This window comes from Euprymna scolopes, chromosome 20, assembly GCF_053919585.1.
Source record: "Euprymna scolopes isolate OS-2025 chromosome 20, ASM5391958v1, whole genome shotgun sequence".
Classification (NCBI taxonomy): Eukaryota; Metazoa; Mollusca; class Cephalopoda; order Sepiida; family Sepiolidae; genus Euprymna; species Euprymna scolopes.
Window position 1 is genome coordinate 114,158,097 of NC_136501.1, and position 24,046 is coordinate 114,182,142.

The following is a 24,046-nucleotide window of genomic DNA, read 5'->3' on the forward strand; positions in this document are numbered from 1 at the left end:
ATGTTAGAATAAAAGGAAAACTAAACTATGACAGTCAAGTGGTTCTTAGATTAAGCCAAGATACTTTCAGAAGACTGTCTATTGCTTGGTTGCAGGGACGTCATACTTGATTGCAGAATGTAGCTTTGGTATTTTGTGGAAATGGTTCTTGTTTTCTTTTTCCTATTATTCAATATTTTCTGCAAATGTAACTCCTTGTTGTTATTGAAAATGAGGAATTTGAGAAGAAAAGTTTTCTTTTACTATGTGCATCAGAAACTTGTAAATGGACTTTCTCAATAAAACAAGTCTTCTGACACTCAAACGTAAAAAATTTTGTTTTTTTATTTATTACTCTTCTGTTACCGTTAAAACGAGTTTCTGTTATTTTCCGGGAGACTAATATATATAAGTATGATCGTGCTCAACCATTCAGAGCTTTTGGTTTTTCTTATTTCCTCCTTTACTATGCAACATTTAACAGAAGAAAAAGATGAGTTATTCATCCTGATGCTGATCAAACTCGATTTGTGAAAAAAGACCATTTAAAAAAAAAAAGATTTGCATAGTATGCAAAATTCTAAGATCAACTGAACGAGTTGCGAGGTACCGTTTTGAATAAAAAAAACTAACCCAACTACAATGCCTGTTGAAGTTTGACTACTGAAAAGTCATGAAAACACAAAAAGTTTTATAATAAACAAAAACAATTTTGAAGATTTATCTGTACTAACCTCTGAATCACTGACAGGAACAACTGGCTCTGCATTTTCCTCTAGAAGACATTCATTCTGTTAAAAATGAAAAAAAAAAAAAAAAAAGTCTTAACTGTGTATTCAGAATTTGTGAAATTAGTAATAATATTAAGAATAACTCAAATACAGAGTTCATATAACACAATATAAAGTTGGTATTTATTAGGTTTTACTCTAATAATATTCAATACAAGTTTTGTAAAGAGTTAAAATTGAATAGTTACACGAGTACAACAAATCTCAAACCTCATGAAGACATTAGAATTATCTGGTGAGATCCGAAAATGAACAATGATTGCATTTGTGTAGACATTCTTTTTTTTTTTTTTTTTTACACGGTGCTCAACACTTATCAAGGCCCGGAAGCCACTCAGGGATAAGTACAGTATGTTGGTGTGGAGATTTAATGAGTGAAGTGTTTACTTAAGAGGGCTGTTCATTAGGAATTTGTTAACGTTGGACTTGAATACATCCAGGTTGTAGTCAGGTGGGAAGCAGGCAAACGGAACAGAGTTCCACAGGCGTGCAGTTCTAAGAAAGAAGCTTTGTTCATGGAATCTACGTTTTGATTTAGGCACAGATAAAGAGTGGGGGAAATTTTTCATAGTGAATTCAGTTAGACGGGTGCTTTTCGTGAAGGATTGGCGAGGGGGGACAAGAGATTGGAGTTCAGACGAGCACCTGCTATGGAAATAACGATAAAACAAGGATAGGCTCGCAACGTCTCTTCTGTGGGAGAGAGGTTGCAAGGTAGAGAAGAGGGCATCCTCCACTAAGCCACAAAGTCTATTTTGTACTTTGTCAAGGCAGGATAGGCTGTTTTTAGCAGCTCCTGCCCAGATATGGCAACAGTATTCCATCCTTCAATTCCTATTTGCCTTAAACACACACACATTAATTTTTTATATTTTTATTTTATTCATGTATTTATTTTTTTACTTATTATATTCATTATTTATTTATTCTATTTGTTTATTTGTCTTCTTTCTTTTCGATATGAGCATATCTTAACTCAGCAAATATGTGAGACACAGATGGTAAACATTAAAACGACACGTGAAACACTAGGCTGTTGATTAAAACAGAAAATGCTAAAATTATTAAACGTCCAATTTTTATTGTGTTGAACAGTTCATTTAAATGCAGTTCAGATAACGGAGCCTTACATCAGCGAGTTGCTTGAGTCTGTGATAAATAGAGAAGTTGTCAGCCACCTCAGCAAAAACAACCTAGTCAATGATAAGCAGTACGGTTTCCATTCTGAGAGATCAACAGCTGATGTGTTAACTGTAATATCATACAGGTTCAGTGAATCTATTGACTGGCAGTTTAGACCAAACATGCTTGTTACCGTTAGCTTTCTATAACCTATAGGTATCAAGGGCTACGTAACAAAATATTAGCTTATAGAAAAAGCATCAACAATAACGGCTAATGATAATGAACAAATGCCTTATTTATAAAATGTAAAATGTTAGTTTGTTATTAAATCTATTGACAAATGAAAACAAAATTTACAAATTCTTGTAGCTGTTCAAATAATGCCAAAAAGTAAATTAATACTTTCATATTGTAGATAATACTTTCTGATACCGCATCTACCCCACCCCAATAAGATTCAACTTTTTAAAAATAATTACATGTGAACATTCTGAAAAATTTAGCGGGAAGAATTTTAGAATTTAGAATGAAAGAAATGTTATTTTCTGCATTATAGAAATGAACAAGCAAATATATGCTACCTCCAATCACCATTTTTGTTAAGCTGGTAGATCCACTTACAATGTAAAAGGCAATTTTAAAATTATATAACACTAGCAGGTTACTCGGCATTGCCCAGTTGTAAAATATACATGAATATTATATTTTAACTAGCGGGGGTACCTGCCGTTGCCTGGGTGTTTAGAGGTGTGGGGGGGAGTAATCAAAACATAAGAATAAGCGAAGTAAATATTTAAAAAAAAAATAAATGTTAAAATTTTAAAAAATCGAAAAAAACAACACAAAAAAAACTAACGTAAGGCAGATGAACAATGTTAAATGTAAAAATGGGAAAAACAAAAAAAGAAAACGCGAATGTGATGGAAAAAGAAAACAGAAAACGAATGTTAAAACTGAAAAATAAAAACAAAAAAAAAAAAACATGTGAAAAATGGCTTAAATAACCTTTTTTCAATATTAAAATTTAAAAAAATCGAAAAAAAGAAAAAAAGACATCTCACACCACAATTCGAACCCAAAACTTTTAGATAATGAGGCTGCCTTTTAAGCAACTGAGCTAAGACGACATCGACGAAATTGTGTTCATTTTTTTTAAATATTTACACTAAATCATGTTCCGATGTCATTTGCGCATGCATAGAAGCGAACTTGTCATGAGAGGACGGTTTTTGCTGACCCCTCTCTGTAGAAAAAGGTGGTGAAGAAATTTATGTTTTTGGCCGATTTTTCAATATTTATTGGGTGAAGGTTGGAACTTAAAAATGATACTAATCTCGTGAAAATTCGTGACCTGTGTCGAAAGTTTTTGCGAGACACACAAACACACATACATACTCACATTTTCACTTATATATATATATATATATATATATATATATATATAGACTAGCAAGGGGTACCCGGCGTTGCCCGGGTGTTTGTAGGCGTGTGTGAAAAAACCCGAAAATGTGAAAAAAAAACAAGTGCCCGTGAAAAAAAACAAAAAAAACGAAGCGTTGACGACGCGCAGTTGGAAAATAGTAAAGTGTGAAAAAAAAACAGGTGTGCATTTTTGATTGACGTGACGGCGATAGGTATTCAGCAGTTACGATTTTGTGCGGGACAGTTTTTAAATAAATAAATAAATCAATTTGTTTGTTTTTAACTAAGTCCGGAGAAAACCAGCTCCCTGTTTATTACGGGGAGTGTCTCGTCTCGAAATGAAAGCTACCGTCTGATATGATGAAGTCGACATTGAACAAACGTTACTTAGCTCTCTATAGACCACTGGCTCTGGGCTTGTGATTAGAGTCGAGTTTCGCTTTTTGTTTATACCGAAAACCGAATGTAACGCGTGCCAATGTGGGAAATGTGGAATAATTAACATTTGAAAGTCAATAAAATTAAATAGACAGGCGAGCTCCATGGTTAAGTGTGAGATATTACAATTTATAGATGATATAAAAAGTTTTAAGAAGTTGTGACGCAAGCAAGCGCTTCTCTGAAAGAAGCCTTTTGTGGACATCGAAGAAAAGCGTACATACATACATACATACATTTTCGCTTTTATATATATAGATTAATGCAGATTTCTTATTTATTATACACAGAAATACCGTAGTTATTAAATGTAATGTTAAATTCCTTTAACAAAAAGTGGAAAAAAAAACTGAAACATGTGCATGCGAGTATTATGATTTTTTAAACAGTTCACTTCTTGTAAGTAAAAAAAAAAACTTAAGCTGGGATCGAAACCAAAACCTAAAGACAGTGAGTCAAGTATGACAAGAATTAGGCCAGCTTAACATGATCTTTAAAAAGTGTTTTTAAACCTACTTATTCTTAATATAAAGGAAATTGTCATGTTTCACAACCGTGCTTGTGCAGTCGTGAAACATTTGACAAAAAGAAAAAAAATCCGATGACCCTCTTCAGTGCTAATTTTCCAATTTTGACTCCTTAGCAACCCTTTTTTTCCGGATGAAAATCGATTAAAAAGTTTTCCACATGCCTGAATACTCTATATACCAAATTTAAAGTTTGTAGATCAAAAATTCGTTGAGTATATGGGTTGAAAAGTGTCCTCACACACACATTGTCACTTTTATGGATATACAGAGGTTATGTATTTAAAAACTATACATTGATGTACTATATATTTTCACAAATATATGTTTTGAAACACAACATAAATCATAAAACTTTGATGTTATGTCAAACTTATAATTATTTTGTTGAGGTAATGTTTTAAGATTTATTTATATTTATAAGAAAATCTAAATAGCTCAGTTTGTAGAAAATCGGACTAAAGATCAAGGTTTCAGTTTCAATTTCTGGTCTTGGCATCTAATTTGATGGTAATTTATTTTCTAAAAAAGTACTTAAAAGCTCTGATGGTTCGAAAGGAGACAAATTTTGCAATGTATTACATGATTTAAAAATTCAGACTGACTGACGGACGGATGGACACACACACACACTAAGAAATATACACATATATATCATAAGTGGGTGAAGAAAATGGAAAGTAAATAAAAATGTTCGATATTGGCATGAAAATAAAACCGGCATCTTCGATGGTATGTTGGGAATGGATGAGAGTTCTTTGATTAGATTTATATATTTTATTTTGCCAAAGAAAATTAATAAAACAAAATTAGGCACAAGGCCAATCAAAAAATTGGAGGGGGGGGGTCTATGGTCATTCTTGTCACTGTACATTTGGTTGTCTACATTAATCCTAGCTGGAGTTCTCATTCAACACAATACCACAAACACACAAAGGGTCGTTCTACTTAAGATTCTCAAATTATATTGCAGCCGGAGAAGGTTATTTCGAAGGAAACTAGAGTTTCATGTGTGTACTATCAATAAAAGTGCCCATTCTAAAAAAAGTCTGGAAACTTATTGAAGGCACCTCATAAATTATCAACGAAGCTCTAACCTCTGTCCCATCATTGCAATATTGTATCCCTGTGCTTGTTTTCCAAGTATTTTAATGAAATGTGCTCTGATGAACTGATAGTTTCAATTTCTGGTTTTAATATCCACTTTGTTGGTAATTTATTTTCTAAAAAAGTAGTTAATATCTTTGATAGTTTGAAATGAGACAAATTTTGAAATGTATTACATTTTGACTGATGGACCAACAGACACACTAACAAAGTGTCCTTTTAAGAGTAGACATTTTAATATATGGGCAGACACTTTTCGAACTGATATGTGAACAGGTATCTCATGTACACCAACATATCTCAATTACGCATCAATTATTTGCCCTTGTCTCAACTTTAGATTTGCCTGACAGGTTGCATTTTCTACTTCCTGTTCCGCTTTCTATCTACTTTTGTTATTTATCTATTTCTCCCTCTTTTTTGTCTGTCCGTCCATGTAGAGAGTCGCAATTTTCCATATGCCTCGACAGGTGCATTTTTGTTAAAAGGTAAGATGATGATGTATACACTAACCCACACATGCATGCCCAATGAACATACCATGTATACTGAACTCAAATTTATAACTATGCTGAAATATATTAGAACATCAAGAAATGAAATTTACTTTAGTTTAAATATTTAAATAATTATTTTTACTGATATTTTTTAAGATTTAAAATAATTCAAATTTATTTTGATTCGTTAAAGCCATTTGTTGTCTTACAGCTCCATAAAAAAAATTAAATAGTAACATGACTGTATGCACAGTTTTTTTTTTAATAACTTGACTTCATATTGCAAATGTTCTTTTCAATTTTACTGTCAAGTCAAAAAATTGTAACATTAATATTTGATATTTTTTTCTTAAAACCTTCTAACCAACATCATATCACAACGAATTTTTAAAGTTCTATGTGTTTTTTTTTTATTTGCAGATTGTTATCCTCATCTTCAGAGTTGTTTCACCACGTTTCGGTCAACTATTCCTCTAGCCTTCTGCAGGTGGTTAACCTCTATCCACCACACCAAGCGCCCCAAAAAATCTCTCCGGTTCCAGGTGAACATTATCTGAAGATAACGATTTCAATCCTCCCCAAAGCAGTCCAGAGGATTAGTTAGCCAAAACATGGTGAGACAACAACTATGGAAGGCAGTAATTACTGAGGATACAGTTAAGAGACTCAGCATTCCTATCTCATCGTTGTTAACTAGCTGAAGAAGGGCAGAGGAATCGTTGGCCGAAACGTGGTGAAACAACAACAATTATGAAGATGAGGATAACAATCCGCAAGTAAATAAATATACAAAATGCTCATTTCAAAGGATTCCAATCAAAAAATAATATATAAGATGTGTTAACATTGATATTGTTGGTTGATATGCATTTCTAATGTTTATATAATTTTATTTGTGTGGGTGTGTGTGTAGTGCCTATACCGAGAATACTCAGAATAATAGGAGAGAAAAAATGTCAAACCTACATAACTTCCAAAATACTGATTATCATGTTTATACACTTATTGAATACAATAACACAGTACATGTGTGTATATTATATTCGCTTAAACATAAGAATAATTGAGCAAATAAGAAACTTGTCTTGTTTTGAATAAGTAATTAAAAAAATTAAAAAAACACTTAATGGAGAGAAGTTCATGATTAAAATTTATTTTTATTATTCTAAACTTGGGTGCATTGTTATCAATAACAATTTGTTTTAGGCAACTTGTTTGAAAGTAGCAAATGATTTCTGTGAAATCAATAATTTTGGAAACTGGCATCACTTACAGAAAACACCATCTTTGACTCTAAAAACAGAGCAATATCTCTGTGTCCATGCTTTTCGGCAATGTCACAGGGGGTCAACTGATCAACATTCTCAATGAAAAGTGGAGAACCATTTTGAACAAGTAACTGAAAAAAAAGAAAAAGAGAAAAAATGATAGATTAGAGTTAAGTAAAAATATAAAAAAAAGACAGCATTTGATCAATTGGTTAAAAGTCACAAAAATAAATTTAAATAATCACACAGGATTGGAATTACAGTAATTTATTTAGAAAAAGAACAAAAATAAAAACTCATCTATAAATATAAAAGCGAAAATGTATGTATGTATGTGTGTTCGCTTTTTCTGTATGTCTACAAAAGGCTTTTTACAGAGAAGCAGTCTGTCGCCTAACAACTTTTTAAAACTTTTTATATCACATATAAATCGTAATATCTCACAGTTAACTACGAAGCTCGCCTGTCTATTTAATTTGCTCGACTTTGGGAAGATAAATATTCAACATCTGTCGCTCACCGCATGTGGGTTAGTCTTTTTCCTATAACATCTTGGGAAAATAAAAATTTTAAAAAAGTGTTCTCGCAGTAAATGAAATACTATCTCGCAGTCAAACTTGACCTCATTAAGTCATTAAAACGTGCACCTGCCAAATCCACGTAATTAAATAAATTCAAACGTGTTTTCATTAGCATCTCGCGGTGGCCCAATGGTTAAAACAGTCGCACTCTTTTTTTTTTCACACTTTAATTTACAACTTTGCCTCAACAGTTCGGGTTCGATCCTCATACTTACCGACAAACACATTTTTTTTTATTTATTTTAACCCCCCACCTCCCGGAGTTTTGATTTACCCAAAACCACACACACCTTCAAACACCCGGGCAACACCGGGTACCCCTCGCAAGTCTATATATATAAAAGCGAAAATATGTGTGTGTATGTATGTATGTATGTGTGTTTGTGTCTGCTAAAAACTTTCGACAGACAGAACAAAAATTGACAAACTTGGTATCATATTGAAGCTCCATCCTTCGCCCGAAAAATATCGAAAAATTGGCCAAAAACGTTAATTTTTTCACCCTGAAATCAAGAATTTTCTACAGGGTGGGGTGGGGGGGTCAACAAAAACCGTCCTCTCATGACGAGATCGGTTCTACGCGTGCGTCAGATGACGTCGTGACCTGATTTAGTTTAAATAGTTAAAGAACTGACTAAATTTCATGTACATCGTGTTAGCTCAGTTGGTTAGAGTGTTGGGTCATTATCTAAACGTTTTGGGTTCAAATCGTGGTGTGAGATGTCTTCTTTTTTTTTTCGATTTTTTAAATTTAAATATTGAAGCAGAGTTATTTAAGCCATTTTTCACGTAACGATCGTTATTCTTAGGTTTTCATTAACACCCCCACCCCTGACCGATCACATACATCCAAAAATACCCGAGTACCCTCCGATTTTTAAAATTTTAATATCAAAACAGGCTTATTTAAGCCATTTTTCACGTGTTTTTCTGTTTTCTTTTTTGTTTTTGTTTTTGCGATTTTGCATTTAACATCGTTCATTTGCCTTATGTTAGTTTTTTTTGTGTTTTTTTGTTCGATGTTTTGATTACCCACCGCCCGGGTACCCCCCGCTTTATTTTTCAGATAAGTTTTAACGTTTGTTTTATGGTTTTCTTTTTTTTACTTCACTTATTCTTAGGGTTTCATTAACAACCACACACACCTCCAAACACTCGGGCAACGCCGGTAACTCCCGCCCCCCACTTTATTTTTTTTTTAACGTTCGTTTTTCTGTTTTCTTTTTTTACTTCGCTCATTCTTTTTTTTTGTTTCTATTTTTCAGAAGTTTTAACGTTCGTTTTTCTGTTTTCTTTTTTGTTTTTTCGATGTTTACATTTAACATCGTTCGTTTGCCGTACGTTAGTTTTTTTTGTGTTTTATTCTTATGTTTTGATTACCCCCCGCCACCGCCCGGGTACCCCTCGCGTTCGTTTTTCTGTTTTCTTTTTGTTTTGTTTTTTACTTCGCTTATTCTTAGGTTTTCATTAACATCCCCCCCCCCGACCACACACACCTCCAAACACTCGGGCAACGCAGGGTACCCCCCCCCCGCTAGTCTATATATATATATATAAAAGCGAAAATGTATGTATGTATGTATGTATGTGTGTTTGTATGTCTCGCAAAAACTTTCGACACAGGCCATGGATTTTCGCCACATAGGTATCATTTTAAAGCCCGAACCTTCGCCCGACAGATATCGAAAAATTGACCAAAAACATTAATTCCTTCACCCCAAAATCATCCGTTTTGTACAGGGAGGGGTGCCGAAAAAATCGTTCCTTCATTTTCTCTCATCCTGCTACTATGAGAACAACGTCATGTTTGACCTAAAAAACGTTGACGTTAGTTTCAACCACCTGCAAGTGTCTTTAAAGGTTTAATTTTATCCGTTATTAAGTGTGTGTCTCTTTGGCATAGGGGTAACGTGTCGGGCATTTTTTTTTCGCCTTAGCCTCGATGCTTCGTGTTCGAGCCTGTCTTTCTACCTAAACTTTTTCCTCTTTTACACCTTTTTTTTCTCCTTTTTTTTAACGTTTGTTCACTGTTTTGCTTTGTTTTGATTTTTCCAATTTTTTTTTAACATCATGTTTTTTTAATAATATTAAAACAGGGTCACCCTCTCCTACATACACACCTCCAAACACCCGGGCAACGCCGGGTACCCCCGCTAGTCTTCTATAATAGAAAGGGCAAAAATCTGTTTAAATGTATATATGTATGTCTGCATATATGCCTAAAACTTTTGACAGAGGCAACGGATTTTCACAAGATCGGTATCATTCGGACGACAAATATCGAAAAATTGGCTAAAACATTAATTTCAACACCCTCAACTGGGCCCTTTTTTTCTACAGGGAGGGGTAGCAAAAAATCGTTTCTTCATAACAATTTAGCCAAACAAGCATGCGCAAAAACGTTCTTTCTTGAATTAGTTTAAACCTAAAAAAAATGACCTAACTTCGCTCACACGATCATAGACCAGTCGTTATAGTGGCAGCGTCATCTTAAGATTGTATGTTCGAGCCAAGATATCAGATTTTTTTTCTTTTTTTTTTTGATTTTTAAAGTTCTAATATTGAAAACTGATTATTTATGCCATTTTTCGTTTTTTTTTTTAAACTATATTTTTCCATCACGTTCGCTGATTTTTTGTTTTTTTGATTTGTTTTGTTTTTAAGTTTTAGCACTTAAACATGGTTATTTATGCCATTTCTTTCTCGTTCGCTTGTTCCTTATTTTGCATCACGTTTGCTGTTTTTTTTTGTTTTTCCGATTTTAAAAAAGTTATATTTAAACAGGGTTTTTAGTTTTAACGTTCGCTTATTCTTTATTTTCCATGTTGTTTTGATTTACCCCGCACCCAGGCAACGCTGGGTATCCCCGCTAGTTAAATATAAAAACTCAAAATCTGCAACAATAATTATAACAAGGTTCAAAGGTTTTGTCAGAGAAGAATCAGCCACAAAGGTAGTTATGACAATCGAATGGTTATTACTAGAGCATTACAGAAAAGAATACAAGAACTTCATGCCGGTCACCTGAAAAGCATTAAAAATGCGGAAAAAATATGAAAAGATTGTGTTTTGACAGCTAAGATACTTCCTATAAAATTCAGATCCTAGCCAAAACCAGATTTTCCTTGATCTAGGATTCATAAATTTTGCTGAATCATGGGATAGTTTCTATTATCTAATAATAGTGGACAGTTTCTCAAAATCGTAGAAAATATTAAAATATAAGAAATTAACTATGGAAGTAACAATTAAGTTTTTACATGAATTTTTTGCCCGGGGTTTGTTAACTGTATTTTATTGAGTAATGGAACGCAATTTACACCTCATGAATTTAAAATATTTGTCAAACTTTTGGAACGAAGCATATATCATGATCATGCCAATGCATGCAAGAAGTATTGGTTTGGCAGAATGCTTCCTGAATATGTTCAAAACAGTGCTTAAGAAAGCGAGGAGTACATCTATTGAAAAGATCATTCAAAAAATTTTTTGTGGGTATATAGGAATATATATATTCCAATGTTTTATCTTTGATGAAGCCAGCAGAAATAATGTTTGCAAGGAAGATGAAAACAGTGCTGGATAGATTATTATCAACCCATGCAAAACTAGTACATGAAAAAAAATGTGAAAAATGACGCTTCAAAGTTGTCGAAAAAGGTTTGTTAGGATATTCAGAAACAATAAATCCTACTCAGAAACAGGGATAATAGATAAACAGATGGGAAACATATTTACATGGTAAAGGGATGAAAATTTACCCACAAAAAAAGCATGGATCAAATAAGGAAATGATATTTAGATGCTATTGAGAGTAATACTCCAAAGGACGAATTAATGAATGTTGTGTTCGACACATTGTAGATAGAAATCTTGCAAACAGTTTTTTGAACAACGGCGCTCAAAAAGAAAGTGAAAATTATAGACTTCATTGAAATAAATTCTAGAAGAAAAAACTATCGACTACACAAAGAGTGTTATAATTATTTACCCTATTTTGGGAATATATGAATTTTTCCAGACACTATGTATAGAACTAACAAAGAAGTGTCGCGATGGTCTCAGACGCAGTCTTTCTTTAACATATTATTCTGTGTTTCTACACATACACACTCTTTATAAATCTATCATTGTGTTGTCTGACATATTATAAACCCTTCAAAGCCACAACAGTTTATTACATCTATTGATCCAATCAATCTGTCACCAAAATATTGGATTTATTCTATTCTTCTATTCGACTGTTATCTAAATATTGCATCTTCGCTGAAAGATCTGAATGCTCAATCCTAACGTTATCAGTTATATCTTATCAGCTTGGTTTAAAAAATTATAAGCCTTTTTTTTTCTGAGTCTTTAAATATTGTGAAATTTGATTCCAACCTTTTAAACAGAAGGTCTAAAATTATAGCTCTATGTCGACATGAGAGTAAACTTATGACCAATACAAGCTAATGTAGGCAATTAAAATTCACCTTTATTGTTTTTGGTAAAGATCCTTTTTGCTATAATATTTACAATGCTCAAAGAATGTTTAATTTAAGCATAACTGATTTAGTATAGTTATAAATTTGAGTTCGTCATTAATTAAGAATATTAAATTTAAATTTATAATTGTTATTTATTTATTTATTTATTCAAGACGCTCCCTTGGTTGAAAGTGGTAATGCTCTGCTGGGTAGTAATGAAGGAAGTTCTCTGAATATATTCCACTCCATATGCTGCAATCAGACAAGCACCTGCTTCATCCTGTACTCCAACGTCATCACCGAATTAACAAAACTTCTCAATTTCAATAGTTTCACCATTCAAATATACGTTGTCCACATTTGACTCCTCATCGATTCCATTGTCTTACATTTCTTGCATATAAACTGATTATGTTAAAATATCAGTAATTTAATTGCACTTCTTGTATCAGTTTAATTGAAAATATATTAACATATATCTCTTGACTAGCTGTATATACCCAGTATTGCCTAGTTGAAACATATTGCCAGGCAGAGGCATTAGTCACATACTATTAGAAAAATTGACCACATGTTGGATTTAGGGAAGCATAAAACACATCCATTTTTGTCTATGAAAATCAAATGCAAAGTAACTTTCATAGCTTCGACAGGAAATAACTCTCATAACTTAAATAAATAAGTTTACTTCCAGTTTTAAACGCAACTGTTGTCAGCTATAAATAATTAAAAAATTAAATTAAAAATGAATTAAATAAATCAACTTTAAATAAAAATTTCTAAATAGAACAATTAAAACGATTCTATTACAACAATAGCATTGAGATAATTATTAAAATAGATTTTCTTTGATGTAATATGTAAATGAGTGTACTCATTGAATGTACATTTCTTTTGCATAAAAGCATGTAAATGAGTGTACTCATTGAATGAACATTTCTTTTGCATAAATGCATGTAAATGAGTGTACTCATTGAATGAACATTTCTTTTGCATAAATGCATGTAAATGAGTGTACTCATTGAATGAACATTTCTTTTGCATAAATGCATGTAAATGAGTGTACTCATTGAATGAACATTTCTTTTGCATAAATGCATGTAAATGAGTGTACTCATTGAATGAACATTTCTTTTGCATAAATGCATGTAAATGAGTGTACTCATTGAATGAACATTTCTTTTGCATAAATGCATGTAAATGAGTGTACTCATTGAATGAACATTTCTTTTGCATAAATAGTATATATAAAAATCATACTGTAATAAAAGTGTATAAAAATCCATTTTTAGTATGAAAATTAATTTGCGAAACAGTGTACCTTTTGTACATATTAAATTGTGAACACACAGACAGTCATACAACTTTATTATAATAGATTTTATATCATTCAAACACGGTAGTGTTTGAATGATATAAAATCAGTAAGTATAAGTATATAAAATCATAATATATCAGTAAGTATATTATATATAATAAATCAGTAAGTATAAGTATATAAAATCATAATATATAAAATCAGTAAGTATAAGTATATAAAATCATAATATATCAGTAAGTATATTATATATAATAAATCAGTAAGTATAAGTATATAAAATCATAATATATCAGTAAGTATATTATATATAATAAATCAGTAAGTATAAGTATATAAAATCATAATATATAAAATCAGTAAGTATAAGTATATAAAATCATAATATATCAGTAAGTATATTATATATAATAAATTAGTAAGTATAAGTATATAAAATCATGATATATAAAATCAGTAAGTATAAGTATATAAAATCATAATATATCAGTAAGTATATTATATATAATAAATCAGTAAGTATAAGTATATAAAATCATAATATATAAAATCAGTAAGTATAAGTATATAAAATCATAATATATCAGTAAGTATATTATATATAATAAATCAGTAAGTATAAGTATATAAAATCATAATATATAAAATCAGTAAGTATAAGTATATAAAATCATAATATATCAGTAAGTATATTATATATAATAAATTAGTAAGTATAAGTATATAAAATCATAATATATAAAATCAGTAAGTATAAGTATATAAAATCATAATATATCAGTAAGTATATTATATATAATAAATCAGTAAGTATAAGTATATAAAATCATAATATATCAGTAAGTATATTATATATAATAAATCAGTAAGTATAAGTATATAAAATCAGTAAGTAAGTATAAGTAAGGAACGTGAGAGACTATTTCTTCTGATTGGCTGTTGGTTACCATAGCAACTTTTTCAACATTGATGTTTTAGAGACAATTTCTTCTGATTGGTTGTTGATTACCATAGCAACTTTTTTGTCATCGACACCTTCATAAATCATAGTGATAGTGTTGCTCGCATGCTATCTTATTTGAGTTATATAGAGAGAGTTAACAAAAGTGATGCTCTTTGCCGTGCTAGGGCTACTAATACTTCGCTTATGATGTTGCCTGTTAATTCTGTTTCTCTTTTTTTTTCCATGCTAAGGCTGATAATCTTTTGCTTACAATGTCGCCTGTTAATTCTGTTTCTCTCCTCCCTTCTTTCTGTTTATTTACTTAATTATGTCTTTATTTGATTTTTTTTTTATTTAGCCAATTTAAGAAGTTGATAATTTATTTTATGGATTGTTGACAATGCATATGATATTGAACACAAAAAGAAAATATTATTTCAAAGCAACGCCTGGAAAAATTATGGATTACATAGAAAAATGCGAGCACGAAAAGTAATATGGTTAAGATTAAACTTAGAAAAGTAAAGGACTAGTTGTTAAAACTGGAAAAAAAGACAGTATATTTTAGTAAAAACTATAATAAATTTATAACTTAAAATATTGTAGCATTAAGAATTTTTAACATTTCAAATCAACATTACATAAAAATTCTTAATGCTGCTATATTTTAAGTTATAAATTTATTATATTTTTTACTAGAATATCTTGTCTTTTTCTTTTCCAGTTTTAACAACTAGTCCTTTACTTTTCCATGTTTAATATTAACCATATCACTTTTCATACTCACATTTTTCTATGCAATAAGGAACTCTTTGTATTAGTCAGATTATTGTTTTCATTTTGGATGCCATTCTCACAGATAATGCAAATTATTAATTCTTGTCTCAAAAATTTTGAAACAAGGAATTCTCCAATCAAAACAACAGACCTACAATTGAAGTTTTTATTTTTCTGACTATATGAAATATTAAATATGCAGTTCAGATTTCTCAAATTTACTGCTGTTTAATACTGTTTATTTGGTTGGCTAACGTTATTTTCTAATGAAAGAGGAATTTTTAATTTTTTTTCTTTAAAATATGTTATGTCTTGAATTTCTGCCATTTCATTAAATTTCTTCCAGAAACATATGTAATAGTTATATTTTTTGAAACTTCGCATTTTTTTAAATTTGAGATTTGTAAATCATAATAGTATCAACTTTTAATTTTTGTGTTTCTACCTATATATACAAACACTTTGTATGTGTGAATTTCTGTGAGTTCATTCCCAGTGGACTCTGAAACGGCTGGGCTAATTTTTTTTTAATTTCACACAAATTTACTTTATGTGTCTGTTAGTGTTCTTAGACAGGTTTTGTATCAAAATGCCTCTGATAAGTATCGAAAGTGCATAATAAAAAAATCCAATTAAAGAAAAAACAGCCCCATTTCGACCAAAGTTAACACTCTTATACAGTCTAACATCACTAGCGCATTTAAGAAGTTTTATTACCACACAAGCAGAAGGTCTTTGTATAAAATAAAAAAGTAGGTTCATTGATAAGACAGGGGCACATTCAAAATGAATGTTTTTGTTTATACCACAATTGGACCATGATACCTGACCTCTACATTTTAAACTTTAATTCAAGCCAATTATAACTTTTATAAATCAACAGTAAGTTCTCTACAGTGCAATGTAGAGTACACTGTATTGTGGACAAAATCACTGTGAGGAAGCATGTGAAACTTCTTTGCAGTGCACAGTGGTGAGTTCCGAACTAGAGTAAGCAATCAATTAATTTGATTGAAAATGTGCACTTCCATTGATTTCGATGACAATAAAATTATTGGAAATGTTGATTGTCAGTCAATCCTGGCAACGTCAAGTCTCCCTACTAGTAATGAATATTAAGCTTTCCCATGCCAATTCAGAATTAAGTTGTATAGTTAACTTGAAACAAGAGTTTCTCATACAAATTTGACTGTAACTATGTAGAATTTATTCCATGTGTGTGTTTGTAATGTGGTAATATAATCTAAGAGTCTGACTTTTTTTATTTAAAGCATTTTTTATTATATTTTTTCTTTATGTGGTCATTTCTACCCTATTAAATCATATATATTTCTTGTTTACAATGAAATTAAGACATGCTTAACATTTTTTTCTCAGTAATTTTAATACAAAAAAAATCATTTGAAAAAATAAAATAAATATTTTTCATTCACAAATAACTTGAATAAAAATTAGCAGTTACATACTTAGTTACAGAATAGGCACATACAAAGCAACTGTTTTTACTGAAACCATAATAACTGAATTCTGAGGTATTCCAGAGGCAATATATTCTAAGAAGTATGAATTCTAGAAACAATGCATTTTAGTATTAATGCATCTTAGGAATATAATTATTCATCTTACCTATAGAATTAGATTTGACAAATTTATTTGGCATTAAATAACTCATAGATGGTTGATATGTCATAAAACAAGCCGAGTATGCAGACAGTCCCCCTCCACAAGAGAAAAATTTACTTTCACCATGACTAATGTTTACACAAACTTAAAAAAACAATACTAAATGTGGTTATTGAGAAAGTGCGAGCAAATGAACAGCTGATTGATTTGGGGGCAATTTTACACCTATAGTGGAGGGGGGGGGGAGAACCCAGAGTTATCCCGGAAAATCTATTCTGGCAAAAATTTATTTTCTCCATGACTAATGTTTGTGCAAAATTTCACAAAATCTGAGGCATGGTTATTGAGAAAAGTGAAAAAAACAAAAACAAAAAACAAAACAAATGGATGAACAGGAGTGAATTACTAGGTCCAACAAAAAACAACCCCCCCTTTCTTGAGGGGACCAATAAATCAAACCAAAATAACTGGATTCTTTTTTTTTTTCTATTTATTTTATATTTTTAACATAACAGGCACCACTTATCAAGGCCCAGAGGCCACTCGAGGATAAGGGTCAAAGGGAACATGTCGTAGTCATTGTTAGTAGTGGAACTTTGGTAAATTGGATTACTTAAGGGAATGGCTCATCAAGAATTTGTTTACAATGGACATGAAGACAACCATATTGTAGTCAGTTGGAAAGCAGAAAACGAAACAGAGTTTCATAGACGTGCAGTTCTAAGAAAGAAGCTTTGTTCATGGAATTTACGTTTAGGTTTAGGCATAGATAAAGAGTGGGGGAAATTATTGATAGTGGTTTCAGCTAGACAAGTGGTTTTCATGAAAGTCAGGCCAGGGGGGGCATAGATTGGAGCTCAGACGAGCACTTTCCATGAAAATAATGATAAAGCAGAGACAGGCTTGCAACGTCTCTTTTGTGGGAACGAGGTTGCAGAGAAGAGAAAAGGGCATCCCTCACTAGGCTACAAAGTCTATTCTGAACTCTGTCAAGGCAGGATAAGGTCTTTCTAGCAGCTCCTGCTCAGATGTGGCAACAGTACTCCATCCTTGGGTATACCTGGCTTTTATATAGCTAGAGAATTGCATCAGCTGTGAGATATCTAATGGAGTGGTAGAAGGCTCCCACTATTTTTCCAGCAACCTTGGCAACAGATTTGATGTATATGTTCCATTTTAGATCAGGAGTAAAGGTCAGGCCCGGAAGCTTGTCAAAACAGAGAGCCTCCTCAAGATGAAAGCCATTCATTTCGATTGATGGCAGATGGGATCAGATAGAACCTTGTTTTTAGATGCATTAAAAGTAGTCAGCCACCTCTTTCTCCATTGTACCACATGCTCAAGATCAGAGCAGAGAGAATCAGAGAGGAGAGAGAATCAGAGAGAACTTGATCATTTACAGCCTTTGATGTGTTGCCATAGATGGTAGTGTCGTCAGCATAAATGTCTATAAACAATCTTAGGATGTGATTTCGTATATCATTGATGTAGATTAAGAAGAGAGTTGGGCCCAAGATGGACCCCTTAGAGACTCCAGCATTAATACTGTGAGCTTCTAATTTCTGTCCATCAACAACTACTCTTATAAACCTATCAGAGAAAAATGATTTAATAATTGAGAAGACATTTCCAGCTATACCGTAGCTGGAGATCCTGTGAAGTAGACCTTTATGTCATACCCTATCAAAAGCCTTTGATATGTCAAGAGCAATTGCACGAAAAAGGAAGCCTCCATCAAGAGATTCACTAATCTTATGAGATATAACTGTAAGCACATCTGCTGTAGATCTAGCAGAATGGAAACCATATTGCATGTCACTAACAAGGTTATTTTTTACTGAGGTTCTCTATTCAACACATTCAACTTTAAATATTGCAAAAGGATTGCCATGCTGTAAATTGAAACAGCCAAACTAGACAGAGTGAGAGAGACACCAGATTTTGGAAATTACACAGTTGTTGACCTTTGATTAAGAAAAGTTCATAATAGTTTCATTACCAGCATATTTGGCTGAACATCCATTTTACATGTTAACATATATTAATTGGCTTTAAGAAACTAACACATCTCTAACTACGGCTTTATCTTTCTTTCTCTCAAGTTGATTTTGTATAGATATATTTTTACAAAGTCCTTAATGCCTAATCAAAACAACATATTAAGAGAAAATCTTCATAGAAGACAATAACCACAAAACCTTCTGATATGAAAAAGCTGTACAATAATTCCCAGCTTGTTTGAAAGCAATCCGAGAGAAATTTGTGTTTTCTCTGTCTCGTTTCAATTTTCTCTTTATCGCTATTTCAGTAAAGGTTACAGGATGTATGGCCGTGTGATGACAAGGGACGAAAGTGATTTTTAATCCTGGTTTATGTCCGTGCGTTAACATGACAAGCACTCAACCATAAAGAACAATTTATCGCTTGCAAGATTTCTTGCCAGCCTGCTTTTCGCAAATGATGAAAATGACAAAATGGTTTAGAAGGTGCTGCAGGGTACAAATCAAAAACAGATCATTTTGAAAATGAGGCTATATACTATTAACAAAACTAAAGCATGGATATCTTGCTTGTCACGGGGCACATTTTTCTTCTGTACATGAATATTTTAGATGGTGGGAGGAAGAGGCAATTAGAGTAAATAAAGGGTCAATGATAAGAAAAATGGTGGGAAGAGGTGAATGACATAAATAAGAGAGAAAAGAGAGAGGAGAAAAGAAGGAACAGAAGAGAGAAGGGAAGAGAGAGAGGAAGTTATAAAGAGAGAAAGGAAGAAAGGAAGAAAGAAAGAGAGAAAGGAAGAAAGAAAGAGAGAGTGAGATAGATCACAAGAGAGTATAATAAATATAGAGAAATTCACACCGTTTTTACAAATATTAATGAAAATATTTTGGGATTTCAAAATATTTATAAAACTGTGATAGTCTGTTTTCTCCTCTATTTGAAAATTCCAAAAGGTTTTCAAAGTTTTCATAAATATTTCGAAATTTCAAGAAAGTTTTCATAAAACTTGTCTATCTTGTAATAATTTGGGCATAAAGGTTCACATTACAGAAGGAATAAAGGAAATAAAACTTGGGTTAAATCCACAAGAATAGACAAACAGAATGGCACAAATATAAGAAAGTACATACAAGTAAAAATCCTGAAACAAAATGTTAAATTACAATGAAACTCTGAGTTCAATTTGTCCATAATCTATTTGTATACATGGAAAATGTTGAATAAACCAACTATACTAAAAATCAACAAAATTATCAAATCAGTGATTGGTACAAAAATTAAATGCAAGAGTAAAATGATTACTATCCTTACTTTCAACAGAGTTGCAAAAAATTAAAAATGTATATGTTAAAAATGCCAACAATTTATTTGGAAGAGACTGGATGTAACAATCTGTAGTAATGTAATCAATATCCAAGTTGAAGAAAGTCCAAGAAATGAAAAAGTACCATGTGAAATCCCTCCAGAATCAAGCTTCCTATGAAAAACATTCTCAGATTTATTAAATGAAATGCATACAGCAAATCAAGGAAAATGCTGAAAAAAATAAAGCATACAATTCAAAACAATGTCGAGAAATAAAGCAGCTATGACAAAAACAATTAAAACGTGAACAGATAATATAAGCATGAAAAGCAGATAAGCGTCAAAAGGAAGTTATTTTAAAATGCAAACAAGAAATTGAAGCATTAATAAAAAGGTAAAAATCAAAGTCAAATCGAGCCACAAGTATAATTGTTACATGATAAGGGCTGTCCCCTTTTCATGTAAGTAAAAAAATAGGGAATTATTTAAATGTAAATATGAAATAGGATAGTCAAGGATTCGAACTTGCGAAGCTAGATTTGGAATTGAAAATTCCAATCATAAGTTAAAATAAATACAGAATATTATCGAAATAAAGAATGTGGAATTGCAATTGTTTAGCTTACATATCTGTATATGGAAAAGGAATGTAATAATGAAATTTATTTCTGTGAAAATTAAAATAAGGAATTTAATCGTCAATTGAAATTGCAAACATATTTTGTAAAGAGGTTATTTGAAAAATAAGTTACTGAACTCGGGGTCATGTCAAGTTTGGCAACGTGACGCATGTCATCCAACGTGCTTTATGAGCACATGTTTAATCATGCAGCAACGTGACGAGTTCTCAATATAGGTAGAGTTTTAGATGCAGTCTGAGAGAAGAAGAGAAGAGTCGGAGAGAAGCAGAGAGGTTCAGACTGATTCCCCATTAGAATCAAGGCATCCTCTAGAAGTGAGAGGGTTTTAGAAATAGCCATGTAACAACTTTGAATCCCTGAGATAAAATCATGTCCGACTGGTCGAAGATGAAATAAAGGACGTCAACATGTGTTTTTGTATCTGCATCTCCGTATTATTATTCAACAGAAAAGGTATTGTCCATTTATATTATAATAACTTTGTGAAAATCATCATCTCAAAAATAGGTCAGAAATATATGTATCAATGTTTATAGAAACACTCCCGTTCATACAGAACTGTATCTCTCTCTTTATATATACCTGTTTATGTCTCCAATATGCTATCTCTTACAACATGAACATCTTAAGACATATGAACACTCAACACATGAACACTCCTAGGACTCTAATCTCTCTTACTAAGACTCTTACAAACAAGAACACTAAATAAGAACACGTAACATACGCACATATTTGGTACCTCTTTAAAATACCACCCATTACATAACATAATTAGCAATCACGAAGTTGGCTCAACAATATCAGCTTCTAACATTCCAGTTTCTTTGTATGAACACCTAAATAGTAATACCAAATTCATTGAGCTTTCAAAATTGAATTAAGAGGTTATTCAGAAACTAATGGATCATATTACTAAAGAAACAAAGGCCTTAAATTTAATTGTAAAGGCTGGAGATATAGTCTATGTAGTCCGTGGGCCCCAAACAGAAATCTCAAGACCATATCATGATAAACCTTACAAGTAAATGATGCTAGATATATGCAGAGTTAAGGTTTGGGAGGAGGGTGTTGTGATGTATCCACCCTATTGACAATAATGAATTCTTCCACTTATCATGAAGACTGGGGGAATATGTCTCTCAGCGTTAGCACAAATTATGCGCAAGTTATATGCACTTGGCAGTCAGAATAACATATAATCACACACTTTATTTCTTGTAATAACTTTTCTGTTCAATATATTTTTTTCACTAAATACAGAGCTGTGTGTTCCTTATGGATCACAACAATTATATCAGTATGCATATACGTACACCTATATACAGTTATTGAGGAGTTTAAGAAGGCTATAGCAATGCAGAGAACAGGTTATTGAACATTTCCAGTTACGTTTTAAAATATTTAAAAATTTTTTTTTTTTTGTACGGGATCACTTTCCTATATAAATTCGATGTAAAACGAGATCCCACTTCTTGATGATATAGCGAGACATGTAACCATTAGCATTTTTTCAAGTTTGGTGGCAGGGGTGTGAGCAGAAAGAGGGAATGAGATGGAGGGAGGGGGGGGTCATAAGTTCCAAACATTTTAAAAATATGTAGAAACACTTTAAAACGTGTATGTAGGGAAGGGGGACTTTTCATTTTTTTAATGATTTGCTTTGAAAAGGTTTTACCGTTAAATATTACTTAATCAGTCAATTATTATTTCCTGATATTTTTAAGGCTGTTAACACACACACACACAAAAAAAAACTAGGGTGAACCTGTACAATGGACACTTCCCCATTGTATTTTTTCTTCCTGTTTTTTTCAATGGATTACACCCCTCTTATAGAAAAGATTTTTCACATCAAAAGCCGTAAATGACAAAGTTCTCTCTGATTCTCTCTCCTCTGATCTTGAGCGTGTGGTACAGTGGGGAAAGAGGTGGCTGGTTACTTTTAATGCATCCAAAACCAAGCTTCTATCTTTATATCATCAATGCTCTGATCCCCATCTGGCAACAATTGAAATCGATGGCTCTCGTCTTGGGGAGGCTCCATGTTTTGACAAGCTTCTGGGTTTGACCTTTACTCCTGATCTGAAATAGAACACATACATCAGGCTTGTTGCCAAGGACGCTGGGAAAATGGTGGGATCCTTCTACCACTCTAGAAGATATCTCATTACTGATGCAATTCTCTATTTGTATAAAAGCCAAGTACGTCCAAGGATGGAGTACTGCTGCCACATCTGGGCAGGAGCTGCTAAAAGCAGACTATCCTGCCTTGAAAGAGTACAAAATAGACTTTGTGGCTTAGTGGGGGATGCTCTTTTCTCTTCCCTGCAGCCTCTCTCCCACAGAAGAGACCTTGCGAGCTTGTTTTTGTTTTATCGTTATTTCAATGGCAAGTGCTCGTCTGAGCTCCAATCTCTGGTCCCCCTCGCCAATCTTTCACGAAAAACACCTGTCTAGCTGAAACTACTGTCATTAATTTTCCCCACTCTTCATCTGTGCCTAAATCCAAACATAGATTCCATGAGCAGAGCTTCGTATTTAGAAGTGCACGACTGTGGAACTCTCTTCCGTTTGCCTGTTTCCCACCTGACTACAACTTGGATGTCTTCAAGCCCAACATAAACAAATCCTGACAAACCGCCCCCCCTTAAGTAAGACACTTTATCAAATCTCCAATACTAATGATTACTATGATACTATCCCATTGATTACTGTACACACAATAACCTTTATCCCCGATTGGCTTCCAGGCCTTCATAAATGGTAACCTCCATGTAAAAAAAAAAAAAAAAAAAAAAACTTAATCTAAGGGCAATGATGTTAAGACCTTTATTATCTAATGTGTTTCATACTATTTTCACTGGCCGCCATGTTTGTTTTTGTGCGTGCGTGCATTCAATTTTTGTGCGTTTGTACATAAATTCTGTATACTTACTATTCCATAGCAAGCTATAACATATACTGACTAAACAGGACACGCGTAGTCTAGTCTGTGTATATATATATATATATATATATATATATATATACCACTCAAATCAGATGTCCGAATTGCATATTTTTATTGTTCAATCCATTTTTCCTGTTGTCCTTTTCTTTGTTTCTTTAAAGATTTTAATTTTAAATATATTTTCAATGTATGTGCTAAATAGCAAAATTATATCAAACCATAATAAATATTTTGTTAATGACTTTTCTCTGAGGAGATGAGCCTTACATCAAAAATCT

The 24,046-nt window shown here is 32.2% G+C and overlaps 1 protein-coding gene across 10 annotated transcripts in view; it reads right to left on the bottom strand.

Moving 5' to 3' along the window:
• Window positions 1-24,046, bottom strand: part of LOC145241576 (ankyrin repeat and IBR domain-containing protein 1-like) — a 575,864-nt gene that overhangs the window by 79,908 nt on the left and 471,910 nt on the right. For all 10 annotated transcript variants that reach the window (XM_080104665.1, XM_080104657.1, XM_080104666.1 and 7 more), the window contains 2 exons: window positions 7,160-7,285; window positions 714-770 (listed from right to left, as the gene is read on the bottom strand). In XM_080104665.1, coding sequence (XP_079960791.1) covers window positions 714-770; window positions 7,160-7,285 — 183 coding nt within the window. The remainder of the gene's footprint in view (window positions 1-713; window positions 771-7,159; window positions 7,286-24,046) is intronic.